The 16,862-nt window shown below is 43.5% G+C and overlaps 1 protein-coding gene across 3 annotated transcripts; it reads left to right on the forward strand.

Moving 5' to 3' along the window:
• The first annotated feature begins 46 nt into the window (after positions 1–46).
• On the forward strand, positions 47–16,422 carry LOC135492150 (sodium- and chloride-dependent glycine transporter 2-like). 3 transcript variants are annotated; one of them, XM_064778364.1, is made up of 15 exons: positions 47–86; positions 221–327; positions 8,293–8,500; positions 9,015–9,149; positions 9,432–9,575; positions 10,250–10,418; positions 10,866–10,998; positions 11,475–11,609; positions 12,049–12,152; positions 12,695–12,819; positions 13,072–13,184; positions 13,578–13,706; positions 14,011–14,220; positions 14,590–14,763; positions 15,068–16,422. In XM_064778364.1, exons 2-15 carry the CDS (start codon positions 283–285, stop codon positions 15,251–15,253), a joined length of 2,010 nt encoding a protein of 669 aa, XP_064634434.1. In that variant the 5' UTR covers positions 47–86; positions 221–282; the 3' UTR covers positions 15,254–16,422. The 3 variants fall into 3 exon arrangements, with proteins under 3 accessions (XP_064634434.1, XP_064634433.1, XP_064634435.1); XM_064778363.1 differs by lacking the exons at positions 47–86; positions 221–327 and adding an exon at positions 1,294–1,766; XM_064778365.1 differs by lacking the exons at positions 47–86; positions 221–327 and adding an exon at positions 6,974–7,471.
• The last annotated feature ends 440 nt before the right edge of the window (positions 16,423–16,862 follow it).

A 16,862-nucleotide genomic window follows, 5' to 3' on the forward strand; every position in this document is an offset into this window, starting at 1 on the left:
TTGCTGGCTGTTGTACTCAAACGAACTTAATTTCTTTCATGATATTGGTGAGAAGAACTGCGTCGGCGACATACAGTGAACACGAGGTAAGGAGATTTTGCAATGCTATATATTTCGCAGCTGACGTATGAACAATGGACATTCCCGTTATGCTACCTCTTATTTCGCTATGCCGAAAACGGTCATGTCCTTCTCACCAACTTCCAATGTTCCGCTTCAGATAGCATACTTATCCAAAGAGGGTCTAACCCAAAACTGCTGAAGAGGTGGGTGACGTGAGTGATGAGCGGCAAGATAAGCCAAGGAGACATGCTTTCCCCAGACATGGTGAGTATCTAAATCAACATTTGCAATCAGCAGATGGTGTTACCTGTTTGTAAGTTGAGTGTGAGGAGCAATCCAATGAATGGGGGAACAAAAAATCGCAAATTATCACTGAGAAAGAGCAGTGAAGTAATAGTCTTGAATATATGAACACTGGAATTTTTTGTGTGTTTAGGTCAAGAGAGTGCACCAACAATCCTCAACGCTAGTCTTCTCACGCGCTCGGAATCCGCTCAAATATCGCATGACGTCAGGAAAACTTTTCCAGAGCTTTTTACAACCTCAGTTTCAGGAACAATTTGATATTCCGGCTGAATTATATATCCGAATGCTAATACTATATGCATGCTTAGTAGTAAAACTGAGAGTGGGGTCTGGAAACGAGGTTGATTGCTTTGAGTTTATCCGATCAAAATACCAGTCCTGTTATTGAGTAGCTGTCTAAGCTTTTCTTGGCCGGGCTCCCGCGTCTATCAGGCTTCGATTAGCCAAGACGAAGCCAGCGAAACTATGACGGAGAAAATGGAGATTAATTCTCTCGGACTCCAAAGTTAGAAGACTGACTCAGCGTGTTGGAGCTCATGTAGGCTATAATCATGACCATTTTTCTAGGTACACATCTTTGTCCCAGCTATGGTATAAGCTGCGGTAGCTAGTGTCATTGAGAATAAACCATGTATTTGAGGATATAGGTAACGCCATAGTCATTTGAGACGGTACCCATGGTTATCTAAACCTCAGGGTCGCCCCCAAGTCTTCAGCGCTTGAAGTTCCTCGCGGAATTATGATTTGCTCAACGCTAGCATCTAATCCAATCAGTCAAATCAGAGAGTCCCCAACGCTTTTTAAGGGACATTCCGATCTCGGAGCGAAGTTTTTCTTTTAAGATGCTAAATAAGATTACTGAGAGCCCGGGAACGAGGTTTGGTGGAGAATGTTGTTGGCAGAGGCAGCCACAACAATCAATGTTATTGATTTGGTTTGGTTCTGATCAATGCGCCATCCTCCCACCTGCGCCGCTTCATTGATACAGAACCGCTCCGCCTTCGAGATACAGATATGAGCCTGAGGATGAAAGGAGCCTGTGTGTGTCACAATATTGGTTTACTGGCAAGGGGCGCCTCATCCTCATCGAGAGGAAATAGTTCCAGTCCGTGCCATTAGCATCCCTCAAGAGAGGAACGGGAGACAGAGTCAAATTGGCGGATGAACCGTTGAGAATTCGACCTGTCATAGTCACATGACTTCATCTTGTGACTTTGAAATACTCTCTGCTGCAGGATTATGGAATTTTTAAGCGGTATAGTGACGTCATTGGGTTTGTTTACAAACACTAGTCTGTGATGTCTCAAAGAGGACAGTCGCTTATCTTTGAGCTTGTGGATAGACATAGTCACAAGGATGATTTGGATAACGTGCATGATTTGGAGGTCAACACCTCGGTAGGAAAGCATGTTCAGTATCAATCTCAATGTTGTTTGATGTATGTAGGCTCTAATGATATGTTGTGTTAAGTTTAGTGTTAATTAATCTACTGATCAGTTCGAGAATTAACTCCAAATGCCTCACCAGAAGTCAGCGCATGATGGCCATCGTCTATGTTCCCCATTGAATGATCTGATCATCTCTTTAAAGTCAGCCACCAACTTTCGATAGTTCGGTCGCCAGCCACCTTCGTCATCATCATCTATCACTAACCCATTCAGATATCTAAATTTAGTTAATTGCATGTGGCGTATACTGAGTCCCCGCTTTCTTTCATTTCCGTTTTAATGATAAAGGCAGATCGATATTTCCTTTGAATTCAATAACGATTCGCATAAGTTGGTCTAGCAGTTTTTGCGTTTTGCACCAATGGTGGACATATATAAACTGCACAATCTTAGTTGATGGAATTCCATCCGCGTTGGCGTGTACATGTAATACGTCTTTGGGGGTTTTGAAACGCGCGGTTGACAGGAGAGCCAGAATTCTAAAAAAACTTTGTTTCCGGTTATGCATGCGCATTCTCAAATATTAACCAAGACAACCAGTAGTAACCAAATGTATACTGAGCCATTCGCAGGCGTAAGCGGATGCAAACTTCGGAAACTTCGTTCGAGCTTCTGGCGACTGCGACGCTGATTCAAAGTTCTCAAAGAAGTATTGATTTTATATGCTTATTGCATGAGGCCAACTGTTCAAGAAACGTACTGAACCCAAAATGTCAAAGAACAAACACCGCCTATAAATTGTATTGCGAGAGTAGGCTCTGTACATTTCGAAAGATTAGTCCGATGTATCGATATATCTATTAGCTATTAGCAATAATGGCAAGCCTAGATTAAGAGAATCTATGCTTGATATTAATAATACTGACACCGTATATAGTAAGATATTGGTAAAAGAAATTGTCTATAATGTTTGTTTTAAAGCTGATGCCGACGAGACATACGATATATTATCGATTTTGCTGACAAAATCGGCTCATATCTTTTACATGCCATTGAAATATTACCCAACCGATCAGATTAAAGTATCAGTCTAACTTGACTTGGCGTGTTGCCATGGTTATTGTGAAGTTTGAATGGATGCCGATGTAATGTCAGACCAGGACTGTCGATTTCGCCTCGTTGCAGCGGTACATCTTCATGATGGTACGGCGGTAACCTGCCAAACGTGTCGAATGTAAAATTCCTTAACATTTTCAAAACGCTTTAACGATATCTACACCTCCATTGGTTAGACCCTAACGATGACATCATTCTGCCAAGTCTGCTCTGTCATATTTGAGAAACCCAAATAGAAAACTTGCCCCTTGACCTTCCAATTAATATGGATTGTTGTCTGCCTTTGATCGTAGTAACCTTACTGACTACAGAACAGCGTTTACTTTGAAGTCAGAAATTCGAGGGACGAGATTGTTCCTGCCTATCCCCTCTTTTGAAATGAGTCCCCAAGGAACGAATATGTAGGCCGAACCCCCGAGTAGTTCATGAGCTACTGCAGGCTACGATTGACCTATTTAGCATTGACCCCAAGGCCTTGACCTTGAAGTGAAGGAATGATTTGTATTATCATAACATTCTGACTGCATGAACAATATGAAGCAAATCTTGAAAAACGATCTTTGGTACTTTATATCCATCCGCCGCCAGCTGTTGTTTTACAAATCAAGTTAGTGTGAGATAACACTTCAGTCGAATGGAAAGGGAGATGCTCCACCCACGTGGCTGTTATCATAAAGGTCAAGTTGTCTTCTCGTCCGCGGACTGAAAACACGCAAACCGTCCCTTTATACCACCATGACTGCTTTGGAAGGCCTGTTAGAAGAGATAAGCCAATCTCTTACGTCCTATCTCCTACTTTACTGGCCCTCTGCAACCGAATATCTTGCTTTCCTACACATATATAGTCTATGTATATACTCGGCCTTATTGCTGCGTTTCCTCGTCACCGATTCAGATGACACCGGAGCAGTCATCTGTATGTATCGATACACCCGTCAAAGTCGTTATACTTGATCTGGCCTTTATTACAAGATCAGGATTCAGGTATCTATCGATCAATGCCACAGCTGGTTTATGGACGAGTAGAACGCTAGTGGACAAGTATTTTTGAAGCGGCCAATATCAGTTTGAGAGCTAGAGGCGTTGGGGCAAGGAGAAGGATGAAGGCCAGTGGGGGCAATAGTCCCGGATGTTTTATTTTATTGTAAGATGACCGTCGTTCATTTGATGCTCTGAGTCGTCGTCGTCATCATCATCATCAGTCGACTGCACATGGTTCATGGTAAAATCCTCCATTACTCTGATGAGATGCTCTTTCCTTTGGCTTTCACTGCAAACCAACGGCCAAATAGCCTGATTCCCTTCCATAATCAAGCCAGCCAGAATACCATAGCATTTTAACGCATGGTGAACTTTACCAAGTGGCTGTGGTCAATTGTAAGCCTTTGATCAGCTAATGGGCACCACATCTCAAACACAGTCGAGTAGCACCATTGTCCCTTCTCTTTCATCATATCGCAGTCAGTGGATGTTTTCTGTGGCTTAAAACCTATGTCCAGTGTGCAGGAAATGATATTAACGGCAAAAACATGAGGTTGTATGTGTTATTTTATGTCTGTAACCCTCTGCATCATCGTTCTCTGACCTATACCTATTAAATGCATTGGAAGATTGGAAAGCCAATCAACATCATGGCGATATCTAATTGCCGCCGGTGTAACAATTAGCAAGCTGGATTATTTAGTAGCATGCGTGCCTGCCTTCACCAATTCAGCCCTCAGCTATTAACTGGTCTTGTAACTAGTTGAGATTGTGCTTGCCGGCAGAGATGTTCAAGATGTGGACTTCTTTTCCCGTGCCCGCCAAAGAAGCAGTAATGACATCTCCTTGTTGGCCATTTCGACAGGAAGTCATAAAATGTATGCTGAGGAAGTGATTAAGACTAGTTGGTCAGGGTTGGAAAAGTATCGGTGTGGTCGTTTAAAAGTCGGTGGAATTGTCAAAAAGCTAGATAGTTTTACTGTACCTATTCCGAGAATAGCCTTTCCTGGTGTTTCTGCCTCTGGAATTTCATAGCAACGCTACAGATGCCTTGCTTTGCTCGAAGACATCACCCGGAACCGAATATGTCAGCTCAGAACCCATCTCGCCTCCCAACACATCTCGAACCAATGGCACGCTTCAACCAGACTCAATCAGTGACATGTCTCAAGTACTTTGTGTTACCTCTTCCAGTCCCGGCCTCCAGTATGTCTTATAGCAGTGCATCACCGATTCTGCCACCTTCAATCAATCAACTGTGTGGAGATACCTGTCGCTATATTGACAGTTCGGTAATGCTGTCATTAAGGTTTCAAATGAACAGAAAACCCTAATTCGATTTAAGTTCTACATGTAGGCGACTGAATGTACCAGTGATGCTTTTTCAACTGTGCCTTTCTTACAGATTCATGTCCGATTGACGCTGATAGGCGAACTGGATTCTCACTAAAGGCTCTTACTGAAACCCAGTACGGTACTTCAAAGTACTTTGAAGTAATTGGCTTTGGTTTTTGTCAAAACCTCCGAGCTGATATGCATTAATCAAATGCACCATTGCCGAAAATTGAACTTGTATTGAGACGGAATCAGTAGGTGTCCTGAGAGTATAGATAACACGATATATAGTATGCAATAACCTGCCTACAGTCCTCTTGATTTTCAGTATTTTCTTTGCCTTGCTTTTTCAGTTTCATCGTTTTGCTTGGCACTGCATGCATTTCCTACTGAACTAATTATTTCCCTTGATGCTCTACTTGTTTTAGTCAAACACGGAAAATAAAGAAACGGAACCGGGGATTCAAGTTTCCTTAATATCTGGCAATGACACAGACCCCCAATCTAATGACGTACCCACCGGACTTGTTGACGTGGACAAGATCACTGTAGAAAAGGAAGGTGTTGTTCCGGCTCGTAAGAAACCAAGCCGTAGAAAATCTTGGCAGTTTTGGAAAAAGGTTCGACGGTGGAGAGTGTGAAATCACGGTAGTTTTCTTTTGAGTGATGCACTAGCTTTGCCTTAAACAACATCATTTATGTAACCGAAAAATACTGCTGATTTTCTTAACGACATGCAACTGCGTTTTTATATACCTTATCCAAAAACTTATATCTTAAAAACAAACTTAACTAATCAAAATATTTTCATGTTTGTTATCTAATTCTATTTTCTGTTTTTTTCCCATAATGACAATGTCTGTATTTCTCTCCAGCGCTTGCTGTGCACTTCGTTGGGTTGATTTCCAGACATGCCTGAACAGTATCACTATCTCCTCCAAGGCGGGATCATCGTGTGATCACTCTTGTGTAATCTATAATTTGATGTTCGGTCAAAACTGGTGGTGTCCTGTAATTGATTTGGCACGATCGATCACCAAGCAGGCAGACGTGTCGCTTTCCAGAGTAAGGCAGCAGCCGAATGATGGCAAGAGAACGTCGGTATTACCGCAATGCAAACTATGTAATATGCGCCTTTTTAGTTATTTCTTCAGAGATTGTGGTGTATCTCGTCGTGATACAATGCAATTCCAGAAGGAGCTACGAAAAACACGGCAATTCCTTACGAAGAAGATGTTTAACCAAAATTTTCCTGCTTTGCATTCCTACTTTATTCCGTCACCCATTTGTTATAAGCTGGAGTATACCGAGCAGAATGTCGATAGCAATGTGGTTAGTGGGCGACTAAGTCCCCAAAGCCCAAACGTGATAATTACGAGTTTCTGTGGGAACGCCCACCAAATATCTGGCGGAGAGTGTTTGTACTGGAGGAATCCGGTTACTGTGGAATTACATTGCTGTAACCAGCACTGGCGTCGTTTTTTATGTACTTCTGTATGTCATTTTGTGTTTCTTCACATATAAACCTTTAACCCATCATCATTCTCATCATTTTCAACGTCTTGACCAAAAAACGTTGTTACATCATTCCTCCTCTTTAAATTAAACCGATTTTCATCGGGATGAATTAGCTGATACAAGTAGTCAGTATGAAACAAACGGACAGTGCCATCGCCATTAGAGTTGTATTTTCGCCCTTCACAAAGAACTCTCACTGGAGAACAAGAACTATAGATGTAACAGTGGTCTCATCTGGGGATCCCATGAATTCAGATTGTGTTTAACTTGGAAGTGGACTGTCCCGACAACAGCAGATTGGCCACTGCCAATACGGTAGAGGGTCTTACCAAAAGCTACATGAGGAAATCCCCAGGTGGAGGTCAGCGCACGTCAGAATAAGATCAGTGGCATCATTCGATTGCTCGGCTTATAGACTCGCCTGATAATCAATACACTCGGTCATTTCAAATTCTCATCATGCTCTGCTGCCAGCGTTCTTATAATGTCTCTTGGGGTATATCGCCAGTCTAATTCATTTCACATTGCACTCCGTCAATAATGGAGCTGTTCGTTAAACCCTCTCTGTTCTTTTAACGAAGTAACACTTGTGATATCTGCAATAGGTTTCTCTAAAATGAGATGAATCTACTTCGTGAGTTTTCTTGCGGCAACACACAGACCCGGGTACCCCACATCCAGAAATTTCCATATCCAATTACCAAATCTCAAGAACAGTACCTACCGGCTGTGATTGTCAGATCTCTTTGCGAGAAACATGATGGGTGAGTGGTAGTGAGATCTTGCCTGGGGTTTGATGATACAGCAGTGGACGGAAAGATGTAAAAAACGGGTCAACCTTAAAAATAGCACGGTCATGGACACGACATGTGTATAAAATAGATGGAAAAGACAGCGGTGTGTTCTGATGTTTCTGACCTCAGTCCTTGATATTGACATGGATGGAAGAACAAAATTCAACCTCCGTGTTGTTGTGAATCAATGATAATACCTGCGTCTAATTCACATGACCGGTATAGAATATCGTATCTCGTCGAACCCATCCCCTACCAGAACCTAGCTAGCACCGTTCGATTGAAGCTTTGAAGTTAACGTTCGATTGAAGCTTTGGTTCAAGAAAAGAAACTTTGGGTTCTATGAGGAACATGTCCTCACTGTTGCATATTCCATCCTCTCCCGAATGATAAGAGCTTCATTGGAATGTGTGTAATTCCCAGTGCTCCTGGGAACATGTTTGCAATAGCATTGAGACTCTTGCGGGGAAGCTTGAAGGAGAATATAGATGGGATTAGTTGTTCAGAAAGCTCTTACGCGTAATCGCGTGAACACCAATGTTCTTCCAGTCTGTGGTGTTGGGGTGAAAGGCAAGAACCTTAATAAAAAATAAATGGTATGTTCCATCAAAAATATGTTTGCATCCAGGGAAGAAAGCACCGTTAGTATCGAAGAAGATGGACTATGTTACAGGAGAAGAAGCTGACCGCTGAGGCATGTTTACCTTCTGATTTCCACTCCAAGAAGCTCAACGAATGAGTCCTTTATACCTATACTATCACTGATGCATGTTTCCTCTCACTTCCTGCAGAACGATGCCCGTCTCTTCAGCAGCACGGACAGCCGGGCCCCGCTCGGCATGTTCGACGACATGGAGGCAACAGGGGCAGACGTGGACGGAGCCAACCAAAGAGGCAACTGGTCGGGGAAATTCGACTTCCTTCTGTCGCTGTTAGGATATTCCGTCGGATTGGGGAATGTTTGGAGATTTCCTTACCTGGCATACAGTAATGGTGGTGGTAGGTAATTCCAATGAATATAAAGGGTGTTGTTCATCCTTGGATTCATGCGGGTTATGTTCTTGTGAGACATCAACTCACTGTTGGAATCCAGCACTATAGCAACAAGGAACTCTCTATGTTGTTGGTCGATCTGCCCCGGCCGATCAGTCCGGTCTTTGATACAAAATCAATTAAAAAGAATCGAAAGTCACATCTGTATCTAGCGTAGTGTTGCTCTCGTATGATACTGACCAATCATGAGTAACACTTGCTGGTGATGGTCTATCCTCAAAAGACCATTCACTCGGGGTATTTGGAGATGCCAGTCACAAATGATTCCTTGGCCGTTTTCCGTTTGAGGTATGAGAGATCAATAACCACGCAGCTGAGCAAATTAGTTCCTGCCGCGGTTTATGATTATCTGATTCTGCTCAAACATACTTACAAAGTTTTCACGAAAGCCACCCATCCTTCAGGGGGAGTTGATAATAACCTATGTATCTGATCCAACACCATTCTGTTCTGCCTTCAGGCGCCTTTCTCATTCCGTTCCTCTTGATGCTGCTGCTGGTCGGAATGCCCCTTATGTTTATGGAGTTGGCTTTCGGACAGTACGCCAGTCTTGGACCTATAGCAATATTTGGGAAATTCTGTCCTCTTTTCTCTGGTAAGTCTTATGAATGCTGTATCAATTCCACTGATCAGCTCACCCGGTTCATCAAACTAATCATTACACTATCGGGTAAACATTTATAGCCCGCAGCTGAGAGATTTCATTATGCTCTGCCCATAGATAATCATCTGACAAAGGAGTAAATGGTTTATCGATTTCCTCGAGACAGTCATTTAGTTGATGAGCCTGGATTAGACAACTAAAACAAATTCATTGTCGATGTTCAAAGACACGTCTTCATCAGTGCTGCTGGAGAAATATGCCTTAACTTTTCAGGCCTTGGTTATGGTATGGTGATAATCTCAGGCATCGTGGCCCTGTATTACAACATGATTATTGCGTGGACCTTGTTCTATATGTTCGCTTCATTCACGAGTGAATTGCCGTGGGAGACCTGCAAACCAGAGTGGAGCACACTGGGTAAGCCTTATCCCCCCCCCCCCTCCTACCACCACCACTCCCATCCCAGCTCAATAACCTGCAACCTCTCATCATAAGAGGTCAATGCGGGAAGACGATTCTTCAGCGAGATCGAGTTCCATTCCTAGATCCCTGGCTTAATTACACAGCTAGTTACAGCAAGACATGAACATTATGGAGAAAATAAAGCGTACCGGTACACTGTAGCAAAAGAGAAGAAATCCAATTTGGGATTAGTTCCGGATATACCGGCACTGTTTCCATGGTGATGGAAATACTGAAAGATGGGAATAGTCAATGAAGATTCCTGTATTTTCAATACAGGATGAAAAAGCAAAAGAGTTTGGTCCTCATTGATAAGCTTGAGTCAGGCAGTACTGCAGTGTCGTCTTCTGTGCTTATCTGATCACCCCACCCCTGTGCAGCAATATTGCCCTGAAGCGAGACCCAGCAGAAACTGTAGTGCCCGGGAGAATTCAAATCCTCCAAGGTGGGAGGAGCGTTTTTGCCTGCCGGGCAACAATTTGGTATTATTGATGTCAATCGCAAGCTTCTCAGGTTTCTCCCTTGATGGGGTCTTTTGCTCGCCCTGGCATTCCCACCAGTTGCAAGTACTTTTAACTTACGTCTCACAAACCTTTAGGAATAAACCTCTGATGCTCTTCATCTTCCAGATTGTTACTCCTACAAAGACGCAGATGCTTGCCACAAGGATTATAACGAGACTGGAATCTATTACAACAGGACGTGCTACAATGAGACAATGGCTTCCACTTCCACCCTTGATATCCAACAGTTGGTCATTAATATGACCAAGAGGCCACCTGCAGAGGAATATTTCGAGTGAGTTCACAGGATTAAGCATCAGATATTAAGGATATCAATACACATTAAGGGGACAGTTAGAACCATGTCGAAACTATCAAACATTCCTTGGAGCGCAGAACCGTGTCATAACACTCTCAAAGCTAATAACCCATTCCTTTTCATTTACAACAACTTCGAAAGTGAAGGAACTGGTTGCATCTATCCTGTGGCAGCAGCTGTGCAAAATTATTTTCTTATACCAAGAGATTGATACCACTCGCTTACTTGCCCTTTGCATGTGTCAGGAACCAGAGTCCCATTAGCAAAGTAGTTCACCCACGCTCCATCATTTGACACTTCTCGTGCTTAGGTGTTAAGACATCTACCATTAGTTTCCACCCCTTTTCGCCTGCTAACGGCAGGAATGACAAGAAGCCAATGTATAGCTATGTTATATCAACTGTAGTTCTCTCCTATCTTCAGGAATTACGTGTTGTCCAAGTCAGCTGGTATGCACGAGATGGGAGGGATAAAGTGGCAGTTAGCCCTCTGTCTCCTTCTTGCTTGGTTGATCGTCTTTCTGTGTCTAAGTCGAGGCGTCCAGTCCTCGGGAAAGGTAAGAATATTCAGGGAAGGGCTCCACTATGTAAAACTGACGGGTCCAACAACAGCTCTAGACCTTACGTCTGTCTCTTCCTCTTCATCATACAGAGCCCACACACAAATCCTCGGGAAAAGTGCTGTCTATAGAGAAGGAACTGACTCAGGGATGGAGAGTCGATTGGCAACTATCTCCTCTGTGATGATGGTAGTATGCTGTTGTGACTGAGTCCAGTTCTTGCGAAGAGGAGCTCTAATCCACAGGGAAGGAGCCCGCAAAATCAAGATTCCATATCCTCGTCTTGGCATCGAGTGCTCGGGAACGGACTGGCACACTGAGAAGTGCAAACGGTGTGCCTGGAGGGTGAGAGGGGCTATAGCTATGGCCCTGTTAACCTGACAAAGTCATCATGGTTCTGACAGTCTCACGTCTAGTGGTGGGATTAGTGTTACAGGCTGTTGCTACCAACCTGACTGTCCATCTCGTTTCAGGTTGTGTATTTCACCGCTCTGTTCCCCTATGTGGTGCTCATTATCCTGTTTTTTCGGGGTGTCACCTTACCTGGGGCGATGAACGGCATCATCTACTACCTGACGCCAGACTTCTCAAGGCTTTATAAAGCGAAGGTAAGCCGTTCTACCTTAATGAAGTTATGTCACGGCGTAGCCTACAGCAGAGTGAACCACAAGGTTTGTCTGGTAACTTCTCTTCAAAGAGTTGAAGGACAAGATCACCTGGTTTGATTACCGGCTACGTAAATAAGACTTTACGTACCCTACATTGTCTTTCTCCACGCTTGAAAATAGATGGTTTTCTCCCTTCTACTGGGAGTGGAACCTGTGATTTTGCGACAGAACCAGCGCATAGAGAGGTGCCAGTTGGGTGAATCTGCGGCAGCCCATGATAGTTAGTTAACACTACCAGCAGCAGTGTATGGCCGGTAACATCAATGAAAGTTACACGGGATTTATGTGATAGCTGCATGGTGTGCACAACTTGGTCACACATGTGTCAGAAACCCCAATCTTTATTCGATCGTTGATACTATGTATCTCTCTCTTTTAGGTGTGGGGCGATGCTGCTGTTCAAATCTTCTTCTCCTTATCCCCAGCTTGGGGAGGGCTTATCACTTTGGCCAGTTACAACAAATACCATAACAACTGCTTCAAGTAAGTACATTATCGTCGAAGTAAAGGACAACTACAACAATAGTCCTCTCAATGTCAGTCAGTTGAAAACCAGAACATTCATCTTCGGAATGCCCCTCAATTCAACAACAAGAACAGTTATGATTATCATGTCCTTCATTTGCGCTACAGCATTTGGGAATGGCTTTGACTACATACTCTATTCACAAGACATCTAAAGACGTTGATCTTTACCATCAGCCACAATGTCTACTGGCTTAAAGTTGAGGTTCACAATTCTTTCGTGTTTGAATGTTGATCTGCTCATAAGCAAAAGGTTGCTGGAAACCACAGCTCCACGTTTGGTCCTCTCATTGTATACTCATCGGGAGAAGAGTCAGAGTCAATCCCTGGCCTTGTCACTTCTTCTCTGTCCTGGACACGTCCAGCTCTCGTAAACTGCGGATACTTGCGACCCTCATAGTGCCTCTGGTGGAAACCTATACCAGAGACCAGTCATTGAAAGTAGTTTTGGGCAAGCCCAAAATCAGTGAAACCGTTCACCAATACGTTTTCCCTTGCAGAGATACACTGATTGTTGCCATCAGCAACATTACCACCAGTATATTTGCCGGCTTTGTGATATTTTCTATTGTTGGATACCTTGCTCAGGAGTTGGGAAAGGATGTCGGTGACGTGGTCGACCAAGGTATGTTTGTATTTGAAGATATTTTGAAAATGGACACTGAGGTACCATATTGTAGTTTGAACTGTGCACCATATCAATTCATGTGAATCATGCAACTGCTGCAGAATTGTACCATTTGATTAGGATTTCTTCTGACATTTCAAAGGGCAGCATTGGTTTGCAAATTTCTTCTATCAAGCCACATTGAGATTCAAATTTATGATATAGGGCAGTTCGTTCCTCTGAGCTGAAACGTTCTTCTTTGTTGCACAGGTGCTGGTTTGGCATTCATTGTCTATCCCGAGGTTGTGACCAGACTGCCCATCTCGCCGCTATGGTCCTTCTTATTCTTTTTCATGTTACTGACACTAGGCTTGGACAGTCAGGTAAGTGTAGAGGCCCTGCTCATACCATCGAGCTCCATTGTAGGCTTTGGCCTTTATGGCGCCAGATGTCCACAGCCTGTTATCCCTGATGCACAAGCCAAGCCTGGAGTGGAAACAAGTCAGTCTTGGTCTTGATCGAATACCAGAGGAATGCTTTGAATCTTCCTTTGAATGGTGAGATTACCAGCATCAATTCCTGGGTCGTTGATAAACTTTGTCGTCGGCCACATGGCTGCTGATCAAAAGACTTAGTGCCTCATTTTATAGTGAACGCAATTTGGCAAGATCTGCATGCCAAGGTTTAGGGACGTCATGTTCAGGATGACATGAGCTCAAAGTAAAACAATATTCCAAGCTAGTATCCTTTGTCTATGAACTATTCCTTCTTTGCAGTTTGCCTTGCTAGAAACAGTTACCACAGCAGCTCTTGATCGCTTTCCAAACTGGCGGGAAAAGAAGACTTTCGTTGTGCTTGGTATGAGCTGTATCGGATACATTGGAGGTTTGATGATATGCACGAAGGTAAGTTGTGTAGTTCGCATGTTGCTATTCTTCTTGGCATTCGTGGAGAAATATTAGAATTGCAGATTGGTTCAAGAGATGACTTGCAAGTTGTTTAATGTTTGAGCGACCTGAGCACTTAATGGTGGTCCATCCATTTGCAGTTTGCAGCACATGTCTTTCACTCTTTTGAGAAGTGATCATGAAGTAAACATGCAAACCTTTGGTCACTTGACGGGAACGAAGCGGGATCATCAGCATCCTAGTACGTATTCTATATAACACATGAACACTATATAGGTTGTTCTCTTCTTCTCCATTCCAGGGTGGTATTTACATGCTTCAGTTAATGGACACATACGCCGCGAGCTGGTCCGTCTTCCTAATTGCCATGTTGGAGTCGATCATCATCGGCTGGGTGTATGGCGCCGAGCGCTTCCTTGGAGACATCGAGGATATGATTGGGAGGAGGAGTTGGATCTGGCATAAGTTCTTCGTGGCATTCTGGCAGTTCCTCAGTCCAGCTACTTTATGTGTAAGTAACAGGGGTCACTGAAAGTAGTCTGGAGAACCGCATTTGCTAGGAGCTCCTTTTACATGAGGAAGAACATACATGTTTCTTCGAATATCCGGCAGCTGACACTCTTCCTTGGATAATCACCTCGCCAGCAGCAATGCCTGCCTCGAACGGTCTCTCCCACGTGAAACACCGCATCCGTTTGCATTCACAACCCTAACATTCAATCTGTGAATGGTTCTCAATGTCACATCTACAAACAGCCAGTCGTTGAACGTTGTCCTCAGATGGTTCTCAATTCGATAACTAAAACTGTCTTGAAATGAAATATACACAATGTATATGTCAAAACCAAACTAACTTACATGTACGTACGTTCTGTTCCAGTTCCTGTTGATCTTCAATTGGGTGCAATATAAACCAATCGAATATGGCACCTATGAGTATCCCCTCTGGGCGAACCTGATAGGCTGGTTGATGGCATTGGCTCCAGTGGTGGCGCTACCGGTCATGGCGGGCATCAAGATATATTACGCCCCAAAGGACATGGGGTTTATTCAAGTAAGGTTTGAAACTGCCCTCATTTGCGATGTGAACATGACAAATGTCAGATATACCGATGTGGAAGTTCAGTACCCGAGGAGATTAGTACTATTCCCTGCCGTATCTCTCCAGAGTTCTAGGATCCCTTTCATATTATTACTCAGTCCAATACGTAGCATTCTGGTCTGGCGATGCCTTCAAAAGGCGAGTAATCTAATGCTCCAAGCCCAACTTCGGCAATGGTGGAACTACCACTTTTATACCTAGAGTCCTTTGATAAGCTGAAGTCAGCAGAGGTTTTCATGTCGCCAATCTTTTTCAGAAACTACGTCACCTGCTGAAGCCAAGTGCTGACTGGGGTCCAGCCCACAAGGTGGCGCAGTACAAGGAGTGCCAGGATGAGAACAACGTCGAAGCAACACATCATAATCTAGAGGCAAAACTCTCAGGGAATACATTCGAGAATCCATCATTCAGTGCGGTCTACACGTTTGAGACTAAAATGTGATCATCAGATACACAAAATCGGGGCTGTTAACTCAGCCAAGGGGCACTGCGACTTTCAACGGACATAGCGCAGTAACGTCTATGCCCGTCTCCCGATAGTAATGCAAATTTGGTGGAGACGAAGTTTATATCTACTGTCAACTGTGATGTTTTAGGTAATTACTAATTGGTCTTCCTGTGGTATTAGTATTAGATCTCAGCATACCGGTAGAGAGGAAGACCGGTAGTTTTGCGAACGATCTGGAGAAATCAACCTCGTACTGCGCCATTTATAAACGGAGAAGGAAACCGGGATTCGGTTCTGTCCTTGGAAACAATCAAGTGTGCTATGTAGTTATACAATGTATAAGCATGTATATATCTCTGTATCTCTGCACTGACCATAGATAACAATTGATTTGCTTGTAAATAGGGATTTATTCTCAATTAGGTGTAAATGATTGATGTGAGGGTGTCGCACAATAAAACTCGGCCAAGCTACTGTTAGTTGCAAAGATACATATGTACATATTTGATTAGTAGTACCCTGATGTAAGTTTTGTTTTTTGGTTGTTCCAGGTTAATCAATTTACTTGGCCTCGTATACTGATAAAAGTATAAGTTTGTTTTACTTGTGAGCTGCAAGGAGTGTGTACAGCCTTATACAGGATGTTGAGGCATTATTGAAGCCAAATTTCGAATGCCTCTAAAAAGTAAAGGGACTCTGAATATACATCTAAGTTTGCACAGGCTATCAAATGCAGGCAGTTCGGTGATGGGTCGTCACATGAAAACAATTTATATATATGATACTGAATAGAATAGGGCGTCTCCTTTAACAGCAATTGACACCAACTGGTTGGGAAATGTAACGTTGACTTTAACTGTGATAAACACGCCTAGGATTTGTTATGGTTGTCGCATCTGTTGGCCCTGTCGCCCGGCCCTGTTGGCAGCTAATTATAGGCCTATGTTTGTTCTAGCTAGTCTCGTGAGTTATGATATATATTCGCTTACTCAAAACACAGTTACACGGTGTTGGTAGGTCATTGGCAGACGTATAGTGTGGGTTGCTGTAGCACACTATCTAATGTCCCAACCCTGCACAATATCGATAGCAGTGATTATAGTATAGAGTTCAATGAAAAATGTACAAATGATATCAAATGTGAATAAAAGAATGAACTGAGGCAAAAGTCGTGTCAGTAATGTCTTTTCTCCGTATTAATTCTTATTCATGAAAACGACCGAAACATGTGCTCTTATTCTTCCTCTTTTTTCTGGTATATCTAGTATACGAGTTCTACGAGTCCACTTCATGCAGGTTCCACTACGATCGGCAGGAGCGTAGCGAGCTTGGCTCTCGGGGGGGGGGGCAAAATCAAACTAGTGAAAAATCTTCGGCCTTGTTTACCTGTGCATTGTATTTAAAAGTGGGGCCAGCGTCGATCTAGTCGCCGAAAGGCTTGTTTTTCTGAACGTCTCGTCCAGGTAACCTCGACCCTGTCCGCCGCGCAGCGGAGGGTCGAGGAGGCCTCGTTTATTAACCCGAGACGAGCCGTGCATACAGTAGATGGACTGTCTATACCGAGCGCACTGGTATTCCTTGGCTCGAGGTTGCCTATCTGAGA

Source organism: Lineus longissimus, chromosome 8, assembly GCF_910592395.1.
Source record: "Lineus longissimus chromosome 8, tnLinLong1.2, whole genome shotgun sequence".
In the NCBI taxonomy this organism is placed as follows: Eukaryota; Metazoa; Nemertea; class Pilidiophora; order Heteronemertea; family Lineidae; genus Lineus; species Lineus longissimus.

Coding starts and splice junctions, on each gene's coding strand:
- LOC135492150 (XM_064778363.1), top strand. CDS start 1,668: ATGTCTCAAAGAGGACAGTCGCTTATCTTTGAGCTTGTGGATAGACAT. Junction 12,820..13,071: donor CGGTGACGTGGTCGACCAAG/GTATGTTTGTAT, acceptor TTTGTTGCACAG/GTGCTGGTTTGGCATTCATT. Junction 13,185..13,577: donor CACTAGGCTTGGACAGTCAG/GTAAGTGTAGAG, acceptor CCTTCTTTGCAG/TTTGCCTTGCTAGAAACAGT.